At 36.1% G+C, this 19,599-nt stretch overlaps 4 protein-coding genes and 1 non-coding gene across 5 annotated transcripts; 3 read left to right on the top strand and 2 right to left on the bottom strand.

Moving 5' to 3' along the window:
- Positions 1–211: 211 nt before the first annotated feature.
- On the top strand, positions 212–2,861 carry LOC106400632 (protein RICE SALT SENSITIVE 3). The gene is made up of 7 exons (XM_013840991.3): positions 212–594; positions 676–729; positions 1,440–1,574; positions 1,721–1,826; positions 1,916–1,957; positions 2,046–2,102; positions 2,182–2,861. The coding sequence occupies exons 1-7, from the start codon at positions 413–415 to the stop codon at positions 2,704–2,706; spliced, it is 1,101 nt and encodes a 366-aa protein (XP_013696445.1). The 5' UTR covers positions 212–412; the 3' UTR covers positions 2,707–2,861.
- Positions 2,862–2,996: 135 nt separating this feature from the next.
- Positions 2,997–4,283, bottom strand: LOC125586987. The gene has a single exon (XM_048757024.1). The coding sequence runs from the start codon at positions 4,045–4,047 to the stop codon at positions 3,325–3,327; it is 723 nt and encodes a 240-aa protein (XP_048612981.1). The 5' UTR covers positions 4,048–4,283; the 3' UTR covers positions 2,997–3,324.
- Positions 4,284–6,133: 1,850 nt separating this feature from the next.
- Positions 6,134–6,919, top strand: LOC106408296 (glutathione S-transferase T3-like). Its single transcript, XM_013849095.1, has one exon. It carries the CDS (start codon positions 6,134–6,136, stop codon positions 6,917–6,919), a length of 786 nt encoding a protein of 261 aa, XP_013704549.1.
- Positions 6,920–7,537: 618 nt separating this feature from the next.
- On the top strand, positions 7,538–8,794 carry LOC106399007. The gene is made up of 2 exons (XM_048757576.1): positions 7,538–8,090; positions 8,289–8,794. The coding sequence occupies exons 1-2, from the start codon at positions 7,538–7,540 to the stop codon at positions 8,792–8,794; spliced, it is 1,059 nt and encodes a 352-aa protein (XP_048613533.1).
- A 10,486-nt stretch (positions 8,795–19,280) lies between these two features.
- Positions 19,281–19,387, bottom strand: LOC125588032. The gene has a single exon (XR_007324428.1). It is a non-coding gene; the product is annotated as a small nucleolar RNA R71 (small nucleolar RNA).
- Between the last annotated feature and the right edge of the window lie 212 nt (positions 19,388–19,599).

Here is a 19,599-nt window from a genome sequence, read left to right as displayed (position 1 = left end):
ATAAAGCGGATTAAAATGATTTCATTATGAATATATTTCACGTATCTTTGACTTTCTTGGCCTAAGAGATAAAAACTTTTTCATGCAAAGAAACTTTAACCTTGAGTTCAATTGGTTATCAATATTTAATCATATATTATTTTGTTGCAAACTATACCAAACCCCAAAAAATTCGTATCTTGTTGCCACAAGATTAAAGATTATACTAACAAAGTGGTCAGAACTAAAATAACACAATATCATGTTGGTTTTGGAAATCAGATAAATAGTTTAATTTAAAATTTTAAAATTAGAACATAAAAGAGTATCCATGGTCTGAAGCTTGAGCAAAAGTAAGAAAGAAGAACAAAAAGTTCAGTGAAAGGAGAAACATAACACATACATAATAATACACATCGACATATTTATATAGATGGTGGGCTCGGAACCTCATCACCATCATCATCAACAACATCATCAAAACCATCAGCAACAGCAGCAGCAACAAAGGAGCAAAGAAGCTTTGGGGATGGTGGCTCTACACGAAGCCCTAAGAACCGTTTGTCTCAACACCGACTGGACTTATTCTGTCTTCTGGTCCATCCGTCCCCGTCCGTACGTATCTCTCTATCTGCTGCTCACTTTCTTCTCTTCTCTTCTCTTCTCTCTCTCTAACGATGTCGTTTTGCTCCTCAGGAGAGTTCGAGGCGGTGGCAACAGCTGCAAGGTCGGCGACGACAATGGAAGCTTGTAAGTTACACTTGTTATAGTTTTATTTACATTAGTCAATGGTCAAGACTTAGCTTACTTTAGTTTTAGTCTTTTTGAAGCATGACAAAAATTAGGTCAACTTTTCCACTTGTGGTTTATCGTATTTAGTGGCCAGAAGCTCTCCTCGCAAACCTATTATCCGACAAGAAACTAGATAAGACCATAATTAATATAGGCTCGAGTTAAAAAACATCCAAAAGTTGCTGCATCAAGATTTAATGCAGACATGATAGATAACATAACATAGTTATGTTTACCAAAAACACAGTTATGTTTTGCGACTGTATCTACCTTTTCTAGTTATGTTGGCTACCTTTTCTTAAGTTTGTTTTTTTCTTTTTGGTATGAGCCTTCTCTCACTTTTTAGATATAATCTCTTAAACTAGAAAAAAAGAGATTGATCTGCAGAAAAGACATCATCTGTAGGTTATATATAACGAGGACGATATTGTCTAATAACATAGTTTCTCTCAATTTTCAAAAGATCGTTAGGCGGATGTCTATTGTACCGATCTTTTAACCGCACATTAAGAAAAATCGTTTTTAGACCCGGTTTGCCATAAGCGCCACCTAAACCGATTTTGAGAACACTAGTTTCACTAAACGAATTAAATACATGACTAATATGATCAGTACATGTACATGTGCATGCTTGATGTATATTGAAGTATTGATATGTGGGGTTGCAGGATGCTGATGTGGGAAGATGGATACTGCAGAGGAAGAGGAGGATCAGGAGATTGCTATGGAGAGATAGAAGGAGAAGATCCAGTTCGTAAATCTTTCAGCAAAATGTCAATCCAGTTATATAATTATGGCGAAGGGTGGGTATTTGGTAGGTCCTTAATTACATTATTGGCTGTGTGAATGTACAAAACTCTTGACCTTATCACAGCAAATTTACCAAATGTAGAAACTATTTATCTTCCCTTTTGTCTGGGTTCCGTATATCATATTTGTTGGCTAACAGGTTAATGGGGAAGGTTGCTTCTGATAAATGCCACAAATGGGTTTTCAAGGAACAAACCGAATCAGAATCTAATGCCTCCAGTTACTGGCAAAGCTCCTTTGATGCTGTAAGTAAATCAGTGAACATTTATGTATAATCAAGACTTGGATATGTAGATTTGTAACCCTAGAGATATCCATCTCTAAAAATATGCAGATTCCTTCAGAGTGGAATGATCAGTTTGAATCTGGAATTCAGGTAAGATAAAGTAATAATCGGTATAGTATTGTTATTTGGTTTCTTGTTTCCCAAGTAATTTTTTTGATGTTTCTGATTGCACATACAGACCATAGCTGTTATTCAAGCTGGACATGGCCTTCTACAACTCGGTTCTTGCAAGATTGTAAGTAATTCACAGTAAATTAACGTTCTTACTTGAGATCTTTCGGTTATGTTCTCTAAACCGGCCGAATTTTACTCAGATACCTGAAGACCTGCACTTTGTACTTCGGATGAGGCACACCTTTGAATCACTCGGTTACCAATCCGGTTTTTACCTCTCTCAGCTCTTCTCCTCAAACCGCAGCCCTTCGTCTTCAAACACATCCCTCATGGGCTCGAACCACCCTATACTTCCTCCGCAGACTCAACAACTGCAACCCTCTCAGCTTCCTCTCTACAACTGGAGTGGCTCCAGCCAACGACCAATGATGGCTCAATCCTCTTTGCCTGCCTACCAGCCTCACATGCCTTTCCCTGTGATGCCGCATGCAAACAAAGAACCAGACTCCGACATGAAATGGCCCACAGGGCTATCTTTCTTCAATGCATTGACTAACAACGTCAACGCTAAGCTTCTGTTTGACTCGGAGGGTTTAGGTGACAAACCAGAGCATCAGAGCCACCAGGACCAGAGCCAAGAACAGAGCAACGCCGAGAGTCATGCGAATCCGAGTGAGTTCTTGAGCCTTGATAGTCACCACCGAAACATGAGTTACTTGGAGTAATGATATTTTCGTGTATGCCTCTCGTATGGAACTTAGTTTGCTTCTTTTATTTTTATGTCTTCTGTTTGTTGTTTTGATGGTTTTGTCATGACTTTGTGTTGAACATAGTTGTTTACTCTCTCTTGTTTCAATCAATCTACTCTTTTATTTAGTTATTTTTCTGTCAGCAGATTACATTTATTTCTTGAAGCTTTCTTGACCGTTTTTAAGTGATAACAATTTCAATTTCTAAAGTGATATATGATTGTGGAAGCCACAAGCGTCAATCCATATACGGCAGATAGAATTGTCGGTTTGTAAAGTCGTCTGTAATATTTCTCATAGTTAATAGCATAATTATTCAGCGTTAAAAAAAATGATATATGATTTTAAAACACCTTTTTGTTAGAAGACAACAAGTGTAACTTATAATTTACACTTATAGATATTTTACTATAGTTTACATTATAAATTATAAATACGTAAAAGATAGATTGTAGTTTTGTTTAAAAATTATAATTAGTGTTATAAAACCAAAATATTAGATACACAATCTTGAAAACCAACAATCCCAATACATAATTTAAATTTTGAACGTTTCAATATACTTTGTTTTCCATGAACACGTTCAAGTCTTTCTTAGGCTCCCTCCAATGCATGGCACTCTCTACAAGCAAAAATCGCCGCCATTAAAATCCTTCTCCACCACTTCATCACCCTACTCCCTCTTCTCTCTTCCGCCTTCTTCCTAATCCTCGCCGCCTTCTTCTTCTTCCGGCCACCGACTCTTATCCCTCCACTTCTTTTCACCGGTGCAGGAGTTATATATTGCCACCGCTGTGATGAATACGACCTGTATAGAGACGTTTTCACCATATTCGTCGTATTTACGGTTTCGCCGTATATACTAGTCGTAGGCTTCAAATCCAAAGGCCTGTGGTTTATGGTACTGATGTTGTTACCGTTGAAACTGCTCGTTCTGGGAGAGTAATTAGAAGTTGAGCTGCTATTACTACTACTACCGAAACTACTCCGGCTGTTCGTGCTAGTGCTCCGGGAGATGTGTTCGCTGGTTGTACGTGAGATTGACCACCTGGTGTTATTGTTCGGTGCTGGAAAAACGTGTGGCAAGAGACGGCCGTTGAAGAAGAGGTGATCGGCGGGAGAATTTTCTGAGTCTTGTGATGGAGATGATGGAGTCAAAGATCCGAACTCAAACTCCGGCGGCTGATCGCTGGAGTTTATTATGGCTCTCCCGTGGTTCTCCATTATGGTATGGTGGTGTATGAGTAATGTGATCGTGTACTTGTTTAAATAGAGGGGAAGACACACGTGGCAAAAGGGGTTTAGTGTGAGAATCATATGATCTTGCCAGGTCAGCGTTTGAATACAAGTAGCAAAGTCAAGCGATGGTGTTTGTAATGATCTTGTCTAGGTCTGTTGACCACATCACGGATAACTTAAAGCCTGAACGCTATATTTTAAGTTTTCATCGATGCTAGATTTGAAGTGTCCACCACGTTAATTACCGACAAAAAAAGTAACGATTAACATTTCTGTTTGTTTATGTATCAGTTTATTTACTAACGTTACCTAATCGCCTTGCAAAACAATTAATTATACGTCGTATAATTGTTTTTAATTGATAACTTTATTTGCTATCCTTATAACTTATAAGCTCCACTCACATGTTTTAGGGAGCGGACACAAGTCTCCCAAAGACACGCTTGGGGTTAAAGCAAAAGCAATAGTGGCTTTATGCAACCTTAGACCATGTACATCAAGAGATTAAAAGAGGTTCATGGGCTGGGTTTCACAGGGTTTTAATCAAAAAAGAAAATGAAAAATGGGTTATTTTAAGTGAACTGGACCGCTGGAGTGATCTCGTGTGAAGCGAGTTCAGTACACGTGTCGGCACGGGATTGGCTTGACGTTTTAGGGTTGTCGACGCGGAAAAGACACGCCTCGCGTGTTTCTCCTCATTTCCTCTTCTCTTCCAAAAGCTACGGTTTTCGAGTTCTGAGGCGATTTTTGTAGCGACGACGATCGAGAGGTCGTTTTTCCATCAAATCGACGAGGGAGAGTTTTCTGATCGACTTCACCGTCTTTTGTAATCCTCTCTCTTCTCAGTCTCTTTTTTTGTTAGGGTTGAAAAGCGTCGATACGAATTCGAATTGGGCGTTTCTCCTCCAATAGAGTCTGGAGGAGAAATCAATTAGGGGGTTTGTTTGTTACGGTTCTAAATCGATCTGTAGGGGAAATAAATTAGGAAATTTCTTCGTTAGGGTTCTAAATCGAGTCTGAGAGATTTCTATTAGCTGAAATCGATTAGAGGGTTTCTTTTTTAGGGTTTAATAGAGTCGATATGAATTTGAAAAGGGGATTTCTTTGTTAGGATTCGTTTGTTCTAATAGAGTCGAGATTTGTGTTTGGGTAATCAAATTTTTTCATTAGTTTGTTCTAATCAATTCGTTTTCTGGTGCAGATGGATCCCTCAGAAGAACGAAGACATTCAAAGAAACAAAAGGAGTACTGCGACATGTTAGGCTTAGTGGAGGATTCACAGTACGGTATTCCAAGACGGTGTGCTTGCGGTGGGAGAATCATTGACGAGGTACGAGGGAAGGAAGACTACGACAGTCATCCTGGAAAGCGCTACTTCACGTGCATAAACTATGAAGTTAGTATATTTTCCTTAATCTATGTCATAAAAAATTATGAAACTCGAACTGTCTCTAATATTTTGTTTTCTGTTGTCAACAAGGATAATGGGTTGCATTATAGTCATCCTTGGGTGGTTGGTGTCCAGGAGGAGATGGAAAGGCTGAGAAAGCGTCTGGAAGAGGCTGAGGAGGTTATCAAGGGGGTGTGGAGTCTCAATTACCAGATTGAGAGCCTGCAGGTAAATACAATAGCTTGCTTTATTTTTGTTACTTTAATATGTATGTCCTCTATTAATATTAATGAGTAACACTGTATTCTTGTTGTTTCCATGTCCAGGAACAGGTTCGAAGCCTCACAGTCCAGGTCGGTACCCTAGAGAAGGTGTGCTTCGACTGAAATAGAGAGGTAAATGTTCTAACCCATCTCTAGCTGTGATGTAGACTGGAATGTGTTTGCGTGAATTGATAACTAGAACTATAAATATTTTTTTGGAAGCAAACTAAAGTGAACTAGAAGTATTTATTAGTAAGACTAGCCTTGCTCAGCAAAGTACAGTGGAATTAAATCTGTGTTTAAGTAGTTGATAGTATTAAGTTGTTGATTTGATGTGTATTAACTTCTCTGTGTGGAGTAGTTGTTATCTATTAGGTTTTATATTCAATGCTTGGCTGGTTGAATTTAATTTAGCTCTACTACCTGCGTGAAAACTAGTTTAAATAGAGAACCAAAACCCCATTATCTTAAAAAATAAACCTAAACCATAACTAAAACATAAACCAAAACCATGGAACCCTTTTCCACACAAACTTCCGGTTTCATTTCCCTACTAGCTTCGCAGAGCAGTCCATTCCCGGACTGCGACCCTCCACAAGCAGTAGCTAACTCTCCTGGGTTAATGAAACCGGCTTCCAAGAGGAAGTGGTCAACTAAAGAGGACCTTGTGCTCATCAGTGGTTGGGTGAACACGAGCAAGGACCCTATTGTCAGTAATGAGCAGAAGATCACCTCCTTTTGGAGGAGAATAGAGGCGTACGTGAATTCTAGCCCTCTGCTCACTGGCAGCGCTCCAAGAGAGTGGGGTCAGTGTAAGCAGAGGTGGGGAAGGGTCAACGACCAAGTGTGCAAGTTTGTAGGAAGCTACGACGCGGCTTTGAAGCACCAATCAAGTGGTCAAAATGATGATGATGTGATGAAGGCTGCCCATGAGATTTTCTTCAATGATTACCAAGCGAAATTCACCATGGAACACTGTTGGAGGGAACTGAGACATGATCAGAAGTGGAAGTCAGTTTTCAAGTCAAGAGATGGCGGGAAGGAGAAAACGAAGGAAGCTGAAGAGGTAATGGCTGAGGACGAGGTTAGACCAGCTGGTGTTAAGGCTGCTAAAGCAGCCAAACGCAAGAGGCACGGGAAAGAAGTTGCATTCGATCAAATAGAGACCATCCTGGCTGAGAGAAAAAAGATCTCGCAGCAGAAAATCCTACAACTTCTACTAGCCAAAATTGAGACTGATCTAACCCCTAACGAAATAACCCTCAAACAAAAACTCATATCTGAACTCCTTGATTGATTTGGTTAACTTGCTTGATCGAATCTCTGTGTTTTCATTATTTATTTACCTCAATAGGTGTAGTAATTAACTTATGTTGTCACGTTATTGTTGTGCAGGTTGCTTTGTCTCACGAGTTGCTATGTCAGGAGTTGCTGTATCACGGGTTGGTGTCTGTTGCTGTCTCACGGGTTGGTGTCTGTTGCTGATTTAATAAGTGTGTTGCTTTATGTCTCTCGGATGCTTTATGTCTATCGGATGCAGTGTAGTATTTTGTTGGTTTCTACACTGATGTTGCTTTGTTTCACGGGTGGTACTTTGTTTCTACAATGCTTTGTCATGTCACGGGTTATGTAACAAACAAGCATATATAAATATGCTCTCTTGATGTATGCTTTTATAAATCAAAACTCTACTTCTTCTCTTTATCTGAATGCTTTTTCCTTAGAAATTATTCTTTGTTTCTCTTCGATTCACATCTTCAAGTCCACTCTCTATCTCCCTCTGTGATCACTTCGTCGTACATCTTTGCCTCTTCGTACATCACCAACAAGAAGCAACCAAACAACCACCAAAAAATTCAAGGTTGATTTTAAAAATATTCAATAATTTTTTGTATATGTTAAAAAAACAGGAACAATGTCAACCAACTCAGATGATGAAGTATATGGAGTATTTGAAGAAATGGTCGACCAACAAATTGATGATTACATCGAGTCTGCTCTTACCAAACAGCCGAAGACACGAGTCTATATCGAAAGAGATCGGGAAGTAGGACACATTCAACTTTGGCAGGACTATTTCAGTGAAAATCCTACATACACACACGACTTGTTTAGGCGACGTTTTCGAATGAACAAGTCATTGTTCCTTCGCATTGTCGAACGTCTAGGTAATGAAGTTCCATACTTTCAACAACGGAGAAATGTTCATGGAAGGAACGGCCTATCTACACTTCAAAAATGCACTTCAGCTATGAGAATGTTGGCTTACGGTCGTGCCAGAGATGCGAATGACGAATATCTCCGACTTGGGGCAAGTACTGCAATTTTATGTTTGGAGAATTTCGCGGAAGCGATAATACAAGTGTTTGGAGATGAGTATCAAAGAAAACCAACACCTGAAGATCTTCAAAGACTACTTGATTCTGGAGAGGCACAGGGGTTTCCGGGAATGATAGGCAGCATCGATTGTATGCATTGGGAGTGGAAAAACTGCCCAACTGCTTGGAAAGGTCAGTTCACACGTGGTTCGGGAAAACCGACAATTGTCTTAGAAGCCGTGGCATCACAAGATCTTTGGATATGGCACTCATTTTTCGGATTACCAGGTACCCTCAACGATATCAATGTTCTTCATCGGTCACCGGTTTTTGATGAAATTTTATAAGGTCGAGCTCCTAAAGTGAAGTTCAAGGTCAACAACCACACTTATCGTATGCCATACTATCTTACCGACGGGATTTATCCTAATTGGGCAACATTTATCCAATCCATCCCGCTTCCTCAAGGTCCTAAAGCAGTGGCATTTGCAAAACGTCAAGAATCGACCAGAAAAGATGTCGAACGGGCATTTGGAGTCTTGCAATCGAGGTTTGCAATTGTTAAAAACCCTGCTCTTAAATGGGACAAAGAAAAGATAGGAAAGGTAATGAGAGCCTGTGTCATATTGCACAATATGATAGTAGAGGACGAAAGACAAGGATACATTCTAGCTAATACATCTGAGTTCGAGTCAAGAGAATCTAGCCGAAGTTCGAAGGTGAGAAGGAGAGAAAGTGTGAATGTTGATATGCTTAACATTCGCAATCTGGTTCGGGATCCACAAATTCATGAGCGTCTGAAAGCTGATTTAGTTGAAAATGTATGGGCAAAATTTGGTGATCGTAGTGATTAATCTTTTGTATGTTCTTGAATTTCCAATGTATTAAATAAAACCTTTTAAGAAATAATTAAAAATATTTAGTAAGTTTATGAATTCTCAATGTATTGAATTACAACTTCTTAAAAAAAAAATTAAATTTTTAATTTTTTCAAAATTTGTTTTTTTTTCCAAAAATATATTATTTTATTCGTATGAACCCGAACTTGAGGTTCATTGATGGAGAAGCACATTTGATTCGGGTTCAACACTATTCATGACCCCACCATTAAATACATAAAAAAATCCAATGAACCCCAAGGGGGGGTTCATTGATGTACATGCTCTTAGAGCATCCGCAATACCCAAAACATAGTCCTTAGAAAAAATGTATTTTGATTTTTTAAATATTATTTTTTTTTCTTTTTCAGATAAAAAAATATATACCAACTAATCGCGGATCGTCACATGTCGTAGGGACCCGCAAATAGTGCAAGGATTCACTAAGAAAAATTTCTTATTTAAGAATTTTAAAAATTGAATCCTTAATTTTCGGTGAAATTCACTGATTATTTAATTATTTTTTTCCTAAGAACTCTTACTTAAAGACTCCCATTGCGGATGCTCTTATGAAATTAACTCATTATCATCAAACTATTAGCGTAAAGAAAAAACGATTCTCTGTTGGTAACATAACAAGATAACCATTTAAAACTTGCAGAGATTAATAAGTTATCCGATAGGATTTAAAGATAAGAGGAAACTAAAAGAACACATATAAACGACAAAGAGCTCGCACTGTGGCTTTTGTCTCCCATTAGCCAATTATTTAGTCTTCTCTTTACTCCTTTAAAGACACCATGGCCTAATTAAAGAACAGTACCTGTCATCATTAATCTCAGTGCTAATCATATTTTATGGAATCTATACTCACTAGTGATTATTCTCTTATATTTAAAACTATAGGCTATATTTTATTGATATAAACAACATACGAGCCCGCTGCGTTGCAACGAGTTTTGTTTGATGTTTTAATTTAATTAAATTATAATATAATAAATCATTTTATATAGTTTTATGATTGTGTTTTTGCATATATTGCTTGAAATTTATTTTATAATAAAAACTCATTTTCACACATAAGTTCAAGTTAATATTTGTATTATATAATCATGGTGCATAGATGAATTGTTATAAAAGAAATACCTTAGGGTAGCACAAAAAAAGTTTTTGTCACAAATATATACTCCAAAGAACAAAATGACCAATATGTTTCATTAAAGAGGTAAATATACATTTATACCCTAGGGTTAACTAATCCAAACCTTAGGGTTTAGAGTTAAGGGGTGGGGATTTGTGATTGAGGTTTAAAATTTCATAAAATAAAAAAATAAATATTAAAAATTTGAAAATAAAAATTTTTAAAATAGTTTCAAAAAGTATTTTCGAATTACAAAAAGAAAATTTGAAAAAAAAACTAAAAAAAATTTCGAAAAACAACAATTTCAAAAAAAAAAATTTATAAAAAGTTTGAATTTGAAAACATATAATCTAAAACTATAAACTTTTTTTTTTATATTTTATATTTTTTATATATCTAGGGTATTAGTGTCATTTTACCTATTAAATGAAACTTTTTGGTCATTTTCCTTCTTGTGGTCTATTTTCGTGACCAAAACTTGAGAATGGTCTATTTAGCAGAATTGCCCTTGTTATAAACTTTGTATTTACGATTAGAAAAAATACTATACCTAAACATTAAACTGAATACAACCCGAAATAAGAAATTGAATGAAAATTAAAAAGATATAAACTTCAAATACATCAATCGAGTCAATGACAACATTATACATGTTCTTATGTACTAATTTAATATTTTATTAAATAAATATTTTAAATTTTATTTTGCTAGGATTTTAAAAAAAAGGAAACATTCTATTTTATAAATCTCCTTTTTATTTACAATTAAAAAAATAAAAAAAAAATATTAAATACTCTTTTACAATTGTGTTTAAGATTTTAGAAAAGGAAATTACTCTCATATAACCTATTACAATTATCTTCTCTTTAGAATTTCATAAAAAATAAGTTGCTATTAAATAATTTTTTTAGTTATTAATAAATAATTTTAAAATTACTGAATTTACAATTCGTATAAATATTAATTTTACACTTCTCTTGTTAATTAAATAATTTTTAGTATCATGTTCATCATCAAATACTCCCTTAAAAATATTATCAAATAATTTTTTACAATTCTCTTTTAGTTAGAACTTAAAAATATGATACAAATTTATTTTGTTTAGGATTTGTTTTTATACAAAATGAAAACAACTATCAAATATTCATTTACAATTTTTTAGGATTTTAGAAAATGAAATTAATATTACATAATCTTTTACAATTATATCTTGTCTAGGATTTAGAAAAATAAAATTTAAATAAAATAATTATTTCCAGTTAATATTAACTATTTTTAAAAAATTTCATTTTCAAAATTCGTTTTTTCAATATCACTAATATTTTTTACAATTTTTTTTGCTACTTAAATATTTGTCACTATCATGTTTATCACTAATTTTTAAAGTAAAAATTACTATTAAATAAAATTTTACAATTTTCTCTGGTCAGGATTTAAAAAGAAAAATTAATTGGCTAAGATTAGAAAATATTTTTTTTTTATTGAAATCTCTTTTGTTTAGGATTTTAGGAAAATAAGAAGTTATTTTCACATAATGGAAAATTTTATTGACACATTCATACTCTAATTTATTTAATTGACACATGTCACAATCATATCAGGTGAAAAAATGAAATTACTTTTGGTTTATATTTTTTTTAACACAAAAAATAATATAATAATAATAAGACTATTAAATAATATTCATAATTAATTTTTAAGAAAATCATTTTTATTATTTTAGTATATATATTTATGATTATGAGATAGTTGAACACATCACATTTTAAATATATAACTGACATGTGTCACAATCATGTTAATTAACAACTTTGAAGAATCAAACTTTATATAAAAATAATAATAATAAAAATAATAAGACTGCTAATTAATATTTATAATTAATTTTTATGAAAATAGTTTTTATTATTTTAGTATATATATTTTTGATTATGAGATAGCTGAACACATGTCACAATCTTAAATGTGTTAAAGATAGATTAACACATGTCACATGTTTGTTTTAAGATTGTGACATGTGTTAAACTATTTTATAATTATATATATAATTACAATCTTAAAACAAACATTTGACATGTGTTAATTTATCTTTAACTCATTTGAGATTGTGACATGTGTTAATCTATCTCATATTTCACCTGATATGATTGTGATATAAAAAATAAATATTAACTTTTAAGAAAAAAATATGTTAAAGATAGATTAACTTTTAAATATAAACCAAAACTAACTTCAAATATTTCACCTGATATGATTGTGATATGTCAATTAAAAAAAAAATTAGATTGTGAATGATACATTGTAGTTATATATTTAACACATGTAACGTATCAAAAGAAATTTACAGCAATAATATTTTGCAATTATCTTTTGTTTAGAATTTTAAAAATAGAAAATTACTATTAAATAATATCTATAATACTTTTTCAATAAAATTCGTTTTTGTTATTTTCTTAGTATATATATATATATAATTATAAAATAGTTTAACACATGTCACAATCTTAAGACAAACATGTGACATGTGTTAATCTATCTTTAACACATTTAAGATTATGACATGTGTTAATCTATCTCATAATTAAAAATATATATACTATCTTACATACTAAAAGGGAGATATGAAGCTCTCTAAGCTATGCCACCTCAGCAAATTAAATCAACCAATGAGAGAGTTTCAGTTTAACAAGTCACTTAAGCTTCTGTCGACCAAATCTTAAACGGGGCATTTGCGTGGGCTCATTATTTTCATCACTGGCCCATCTAAAATCTACATCTCCAACTGTGACCTTCTTCGACGTTAATGATGGTGATGATCGACTCCGGCGCTTCCACTCCCTACAGATCACCATTTCTTCTCTGAATTAATCTCGATCCTTTACTTCTGTTCTTAATTCCTTTTTTAATTATTTCGTTTCACCTCTTACTGGTTCAATTCAACCTATAAATCTTAAATCACCTAATCCATAAAGCCTCTGCTTCTCCTCCATCTTCGTCTTTTCATTGTCTTTGAGATTTTCTGTACCAGTCTGCAACAATGTTATTATTCGCTCTTTGATGAAATTGAGTTAAGAGATTGAAAAGTTGCAGTTTCTATGTTTTTTTAAAAAAAATATCAGGATAATATGGATGCAGGTGGTGACAACAATTTAATTGGTCAGTTCAGTATGGGGTTCTATTCATCATTCTTGGTTGCAGATTGCATAAGTTATTTTGTTGTCCTTTCTGTGTACTCTGATCATTGTTATACTCACCTCTCCACCAACTGAATATTGTGTTAATTATTTATGTTTTGAAGGTTACTGTGTCAGCGAAGAGCCCAAAGTCTCATTAAGCAATATGTAATAGGAAGAGAAGCAAATCCAAGCAGTTATACCATTACGGAAGAGACTGATCCTCAGCTAATAATTCCAAGGGGAACATGTAGTAGTTAGCATCTTAAGGTGGTTATGCTTTTGTATTTCTTTTGTATCTCAATGCAAGTATTTGCTCTATCTATCATAAAAACCCTACATCCTAAACTTACTCTCCTTTTTTCTTACTGTCCAATGTAGTGGATGACGAAGTCCAGAGCGAATTCAGAAGCTCGTGAAAAACTGTTTGCAGTTTGTTTCGATCTATATATATATATACTTGGCAGGAAAAAGGATACACTCATACACAAAAGAGGTATGGTCAACATGATGACATATATCAGAACTTAAACATGTCATAAATGCCCAAGTTTTTTTGTCTACGAGGCAATATGTTATATGTAGGTACGCTATGTATCAGAAAACAACTAAGCTTCTTATTTTCATGTTTGGTTCTCTCTTATACAGGTTGAAGTTGAGATGACTCAGCTGAATCAAAAAGAAAAAAAACAGATCTGGATGACCAAACTGAGGTATACTTTGCTTCTCTTATCATGTTCTGAGAATTGTCTTGATAAGCACCAGAGAAATATTTTGATCCGTATCAGGAAATAGCTAGATAGTTGGCTTGGAGTTCACGCCTTTTTTTTATGTGTAACAGAGAAGAAAGAAGACCAAGAAGGAAGTTGAGAGATACCGGGCTCGAGAGCTTACTAATGAGACGCGACCAATTTGGGTAAGGACTGCTTGATGTATCTTATGTGCGCTCAGAAGCAATTAAAGAGTATATTTCTATTTGTTGCAGCTCTTGAACTCTAAGGAGGTGACAACAGAGGAGTACAATGAGTTTTACATAAAAGCTTTCAACTCGTATTTGGACCCCCGCTGGCATCAACCCACTTCACAACAGTATGTTGGAGGGAAAACATCTATTGGAATAGCATATATCCATGAAACAACCCAAGAAGGTTATGATTTGTATCTGTTAAGAAGTGGTGACACCATGTTGATCCACTAATGATATATCTCTTATTGTAGCGTGAGCTTGAGTTTAAATTAATCTTTCATGCACCACCAGTGTCTAGGGAAGGATGATGTGGTTAATTAAAAGACAGAAAACACAAGGCTTGATGTTAGGATTTTTCAAGTCTCCTAACACAAATGATGTAGTATAAAAGATTGTCGAACCAATTCTAAGGGATTCAAAGCACCGAGAATGCAAGTACGTACTTAATCTAAGTGCAACCGATAATTTGGATGGTTTTAAGCTAATACTAATAATAGAATGCAATAACAGAACAATAAAACAATAAAAGAAGTGACTTTCTTTGGTTATGATAAAAGAGAACTCATGGGTATAGGAATTAGACCTTGGGTGATCAAGTTTCGAACTAAGGATGACAAATGATCAATCAAAATATCAACCTTAAGCTTAGACACAATCTTAAACAAACTCTATGTCTAGATGAATGTTCATTTACTAACATATTTCAAACATCAAATGTCTTTGGTTGAATAATATGAAAGCAATCATTACTAACAAGTCTATTGGCTATCTTAACACCTTTAACAACAAATGTCTTTGGTAAAGTATGTTAAAAACTTAGGAGAGTTGTCTCAGGCATTTCATCAAACACCTTGTGGGTGGGAAATGCCTAAAGATCAACTTTTGAGAGGCCAACTCAGAAGATGCATTATGAATACTCTACTAGCAAGGAATAAGAAGGATCTACACTATAACATCCTAGATCTAGCATAATCACCCTAACCCATGAATTCAAGAGTGGATAACTCACTACTCTTCATGATTCCTCTTAAACCCATATTGGATTTCAGATTAATCATGTAGAGAAATACAGATAATAGATTAGAAATCAACAGGATAACATATGATCAAATGAATCAAAGAGATGAATTTTTTTCAAGAGGTTTTTGGTGGTTTTCTCAAAGATAAAAGATAATATGCCTCCTTGGCTTACAAAAGGTACTTAAACTTAGGTTTAGAAAGTGTAAAACGTCAAGACAAATGACCAAAAGTTCCCTGGAAAATCATAAGTTTCGACTGAGTAAATGACGCGCAGAGACTTCGTGGTGTCGCTCTGGCTTGGGAGCGACCTCAGGTGGTCGCTCTGAGAGGTCGCTTCAGGCCTATTTTTTTTTTGCCTCCAAAGTGATGAAAAGGCGAGTGACGTAGGTGGGTCGCTCTGGAGGTCGTTCTGGGTTGGGAGCTACCTTATGGTGTCGCTCTGGAAGGCCACTCTGCGATGCTCGACCAGGATGGATATGCATCTAGTAAATTGATCACAACTCCTTCATTACATCTCCAAATGACTTGAAACCACTTCCACTAGAAAGCTAACTCAATTTTCTGTGTTTCCACAAAATCTTAACAACAGAAGATTTCTCTAAGGCCTCCATCCATGCTCATCTTTCACCCCTTTTTGGATCACAATGCTCCCAAACATCTCAAATCTCTCCATGGCACACTCCAACACCTAATAAGGACAATGAATGCAATATGGACTCTAAAGATGCCTAATTATTAATATATATGATCAAAATGTACAAGAATTAATGGCTAAAATCATGTAATTATATAAGATATCAACTCCCCCAAACTTGTTCTTTACTTGTCCTCAAGTGAACTTTCAAGAACTCATAGGGATGAGAGGTTTGAAGGTGGGAGTTCATAGCCAAACACTTCTTGTTATACTCTAGCTTCTCTAGGCCTATCAATACTCTTATGCCTTTACACAGGTCACAATGCTCATCAAGCAACAAATACCTTCAACCAACTCTCACATTTATTCACACGCACACACACAAGGTGGATTTTTACAAATGGGCACATGATCTCAATCATTTGGCTTGGTGAGTGAAATTGGTCTAATGTGAAGCAAATGGTTTTCAAATGCATAATTTGTGGTGACTCACACTCAAAAATAGGAGCAAGAACATTATGCAAAATTTATCTAAGAAAATGAGCAATTCATGCATACAATGATTTGTTCTCATCATTCTACCCCTTTCCTAAAGATCTTTAAACTCTATCCCTTTTCTTGGTGGTAATCTTAACCATTTTTCATCCCAAACACCCCAAAGACCACACTCTCATCTCTCACCCAATGAACACTTTTCTTTCACTTATCTTAACCAACTATGAATTCTTTCTTTTCTTATTCACTAAGCTCTTCTTTTTATTTTCTTTTGATTCTAAAGGGGATTCTACTTATAAACTCTAGAGCTTTTTTTTTTAATATCCCTAGTGGTTTTCTTTCTTTTTTTCACTCTTTTGGTTCATTTCTTTCACTTTCCTCTCATATCCCAATCCCAAGATCAAAATCAAGCTCACAAACCCAACAACCATCCTAAGTGCTAGCTCAAATGAGGTCCTAGTGCTAGCTAAAGATAAGAACAAACCATTGTCGCTCCTGATACTCTCAAGATTTTGCATATGACTAGCTTTCATAAAAGACCTCACTCAAGCAAATCAAAGTTGGTTTCAAGGAATGGTAAGGGTTCAAGGGCATGAGAGTGTCATTTGGGTTAACAGAGAGTGGTGCAATGAAATAAGATAACCCAAATGTGTATGAAATCCATGACTAAGTATGCAAGTGCCCATGTGCAAGAGAGATTAAGTTCATTTAGCTCAAGTTCAGCTTGGATTTGGTTTCAAGAACAATGTCAATATCAAGCAAGCAAACAGGTTTCAAGAAGAGTTTTTGATATTTTGCATATTTACATTGTTTTATCCATTCACCCATGTGCATTTTGATCATATAGACTAGGATTTAGCCATGTTTAGGTTGCATTTTGCATACATGAGTCTTTATCAGGTATTGGAGTACCACATGGAGTTCTTGGAGGCATTTGGGTGCATTTGGAGCTCAAAAGAAGTGTTTAAAGCGATCAACGGACGAGCAGCGCACCAGAGCGACCTCACCGGAGCGACGCCGTGAAGTCGCTGTGACACACATCCCGTAGCGATCCAGCCAGAGCGACATGGAGAGGTCGTTCGCGTTTCTATCGTGAGACACCCCTTCTCAGAGCGACTTGCCAGAGCGACGCTCCGAGGTCGCTCGCTTTTCCATGGCGAGACGACACAAAACGAAGCCCGGAGCGACCTCTCAGAGCGACCCACTGAGGTCGCTCCCGAAGTCCGGAGCAACTTGTTGGAGCGACACACCAAGGTCGCTCGCGTCCTCTCGTCCGGAGACACCAAAGTCGAGCATCCTGGAGCGACCCCTCAGAGCGACCTACCAAGGTCGCTCCCAGCCAGAGCGACCAGCTCAAGTCGCTCGCGTTTTGACGGGGCGAGACACGAAGAAGCGTCGGGAGCGACCTCCTGGGAGCGACTATACTAGGTCGCTCCGCGTGTTTGATTGGACGATTTTTATGTTATTTCAGGGGCCTTTTGGTCATTTGTTTTATTGTTTTTAGTTTGCAAAAAACCTAAGTTGAGTACTCTTGGCAGCCATAAGGCAGATTATTTTTTTTGATCTATTGAGAAATACACAAAAACTCTCTTGAGAAGTTTATCTCTTGGATTTTGATTGTTATGTTCTTGTGTTCTTGTTGATTTCTTATCTATTTCTCTACATGATTAATCTGAAATCCAATATGGGTTTAAGAGGAATCATGGAGATTAGTGAGTAATCACCTTTTGAATTCATGGGTTAGGGAGATTAAGGGTGATTAGGTTAGTTCTAGGATGTTTTAGTGTAGATCATTCTTGTTCCTTGCTAGTAGAGTATTCCTAAAGCATCTTCTGAGTTGGCCACTCAAAAGTTGATCAATAGGCATTTCCCACCCGAAAGGTGTTTGATGAAATGCCTGAGACAATTCTCCTAGGCTTTTAGTATACTTTGCCAAAGACATTTGTTGTTAAAGGTGCTAAAATAGCTAATAGACTTATTTGTAATGATTGCTTTCATATTATTCAACCAAAGACATTTGATGTTTGAGATATGTTAGCAAATGAGCATTCATCTAGACATAGAGCTTGCTTAGAATTGTGTCTAGGCTTAAGGTAGATAGTTTGATTAATCATTTGTCATCCTTAGTTCGAAACTTGATCACCCAAGGTCTAATTCCTATGCCCATGAGTTCTCTTTTCTCTTAGTCAAGAAAGTATCATTCTGTTATTGCTTATTAGTTTTAGTCATAGCTTAAAACTCATCTAAATCATTGGTTGCACTTAGATTAAGTGAGTACTTGCATTCTCGGTGCTTTGATATCCCTCAGAACTGGTTCGACAATCACTATACTACAACATTTGTCTTAGGAGCGTTGAAAACTCCTAATATCAAATTGGCATCGTTGCTAAATTCTGAGTAGATTTAAACATTGAGATTTAGTCACTTGCTTGAGACTAAGTCATTTTAATTTTGTTTTGTTACTGATTCTTCTTCTTCACCTGCCTTTCACTTTCAGGTGTATGAACTTGAGGAGCAGGGGTCCATCAAACCTAGTTCCAATAGTAGCAGACATAAGAGCTTTTGAGAGGGAGTGTGCTAGAGCTAGAAGAGAAGAAGAACACCAGACCCACTTGGATATTGATATGGCAGATCCACCGCAAGGGGCAGAACACCAACCGCGGGCAGCTCGACCCATTGGCACTTACGACCGCCCCAACATACATGGTCACAGATTCGGAATCCGAGCACCAGCTGTGGCAGCCAACAACTTTGAGGTCAAGTCAGGACTCCTCAACGTGATCGAGAACAACAAGTATCATGGCTTGGCTCTGGAGGACCCATTTGATCACTTGGATAGGTTCGACAGCTACTGTGGGTTGTCAAAAACCAATGGTGTGTCCGAAGATGCCTTAAAGCTCAAGCTATTTCCTTTCTCTTTGGGGGATAAGGCACGTCAGTGGGAGAAGTCTCTACCCAGCGACTCTATCACCACTTGGGATGAGTGCAAGAGAGCATTCTTGGAGAAATTCTTCTCAACCTCAAGAACTGCTAAGCTGAGAAATGAGATCTCCAGTTTCCAACAGAAGAACTTGGAAGGATTCAGTGAAGCCTGGGAGAGATTCAAGGGCTACCAAGCTCAATGCCCACACCATGGTTTCTCTAAGGAGAGCTTGCTGAGCACATTCTACCGTGGTGCTCTTCCTAAGTACATGGCCAGACTGGATACAACTAGCAATGGATTCTTCTTGGGGAGAACTGAGGATGATGCAGAGGAGCTGGTTGATAACATGGTAAAGAGTGATGCAGTCTACAGTGGAGACCACGACAGAAGCAGTCGAACAGATGATAAGCAGACGAGGAAGGAGTTGA

This window comes from Brassica napus, chromosome C5 (genome assembly GCF_020379485.1).
Source record: "Brassica napus cultivar Da-Ae chromosome C5, Da-Ae, whole genome shotgun sequence".
In the NCBI taxonomy this organism is placed as follows: Eukaryota; Viridiplantae; Streptophyta; class Magnoliopsida; order Brassicales; family Brassicaceae; genus Brassica; species Brassica napus.
Note: the sequence above shows the minus strand (reverse complement) of the source record. Positions and strands in the feature narration are given on the sequence as shown.

Coding starts and splice junctions, on each gene's coding strand:
- LOC125586987 (XM_048757024.1), bottom strand. CDS start 4,047: ATGATTCTCACACTAAACCCCTTTTGCCACGTGTGTCTTCCCCTCTAT.
- LOC106400632 (XM_013840991.3), top strand. CDS start 413: ATGGTGGGCTCGGAACCTCATCACCATCATCATCAACAACATCATCAA. Junction 595..675: donor TGGTCCATCCGTCCCCGTCC/GTACGTATCTCT, acceptor TTTGCTCCTCAG/GAGAGTTCGAGGCGGTGGCA. Junction 1,958..2,045: donor AGTTTGAATCTGGAATTCAG/GTAAGATAAAGT, acceptor TTGCACATACAG/ACCATAGCTGTTATTCAAGC.
- LOC106408296 (XM_013849095.1), top strand. CDS start 6,134: ATGGAACCCTTTTCCACACAAACTTCCGGTTTCATTTCCCTACTAGCT.
- LOC106399007 (XM_048757576.1), top strand. CDS start 7,538: ATGTCAACCAACTCAGATGATGAAGTATATGGAGTATTTGAAGAAATG. Junction 8,091..8,288: donor AATGATAGGCAGCATCGATT/GTATGCATTGGG, acceptor AAATTTTATAAG/GTCGAGCTCCTAAAGTGAAG.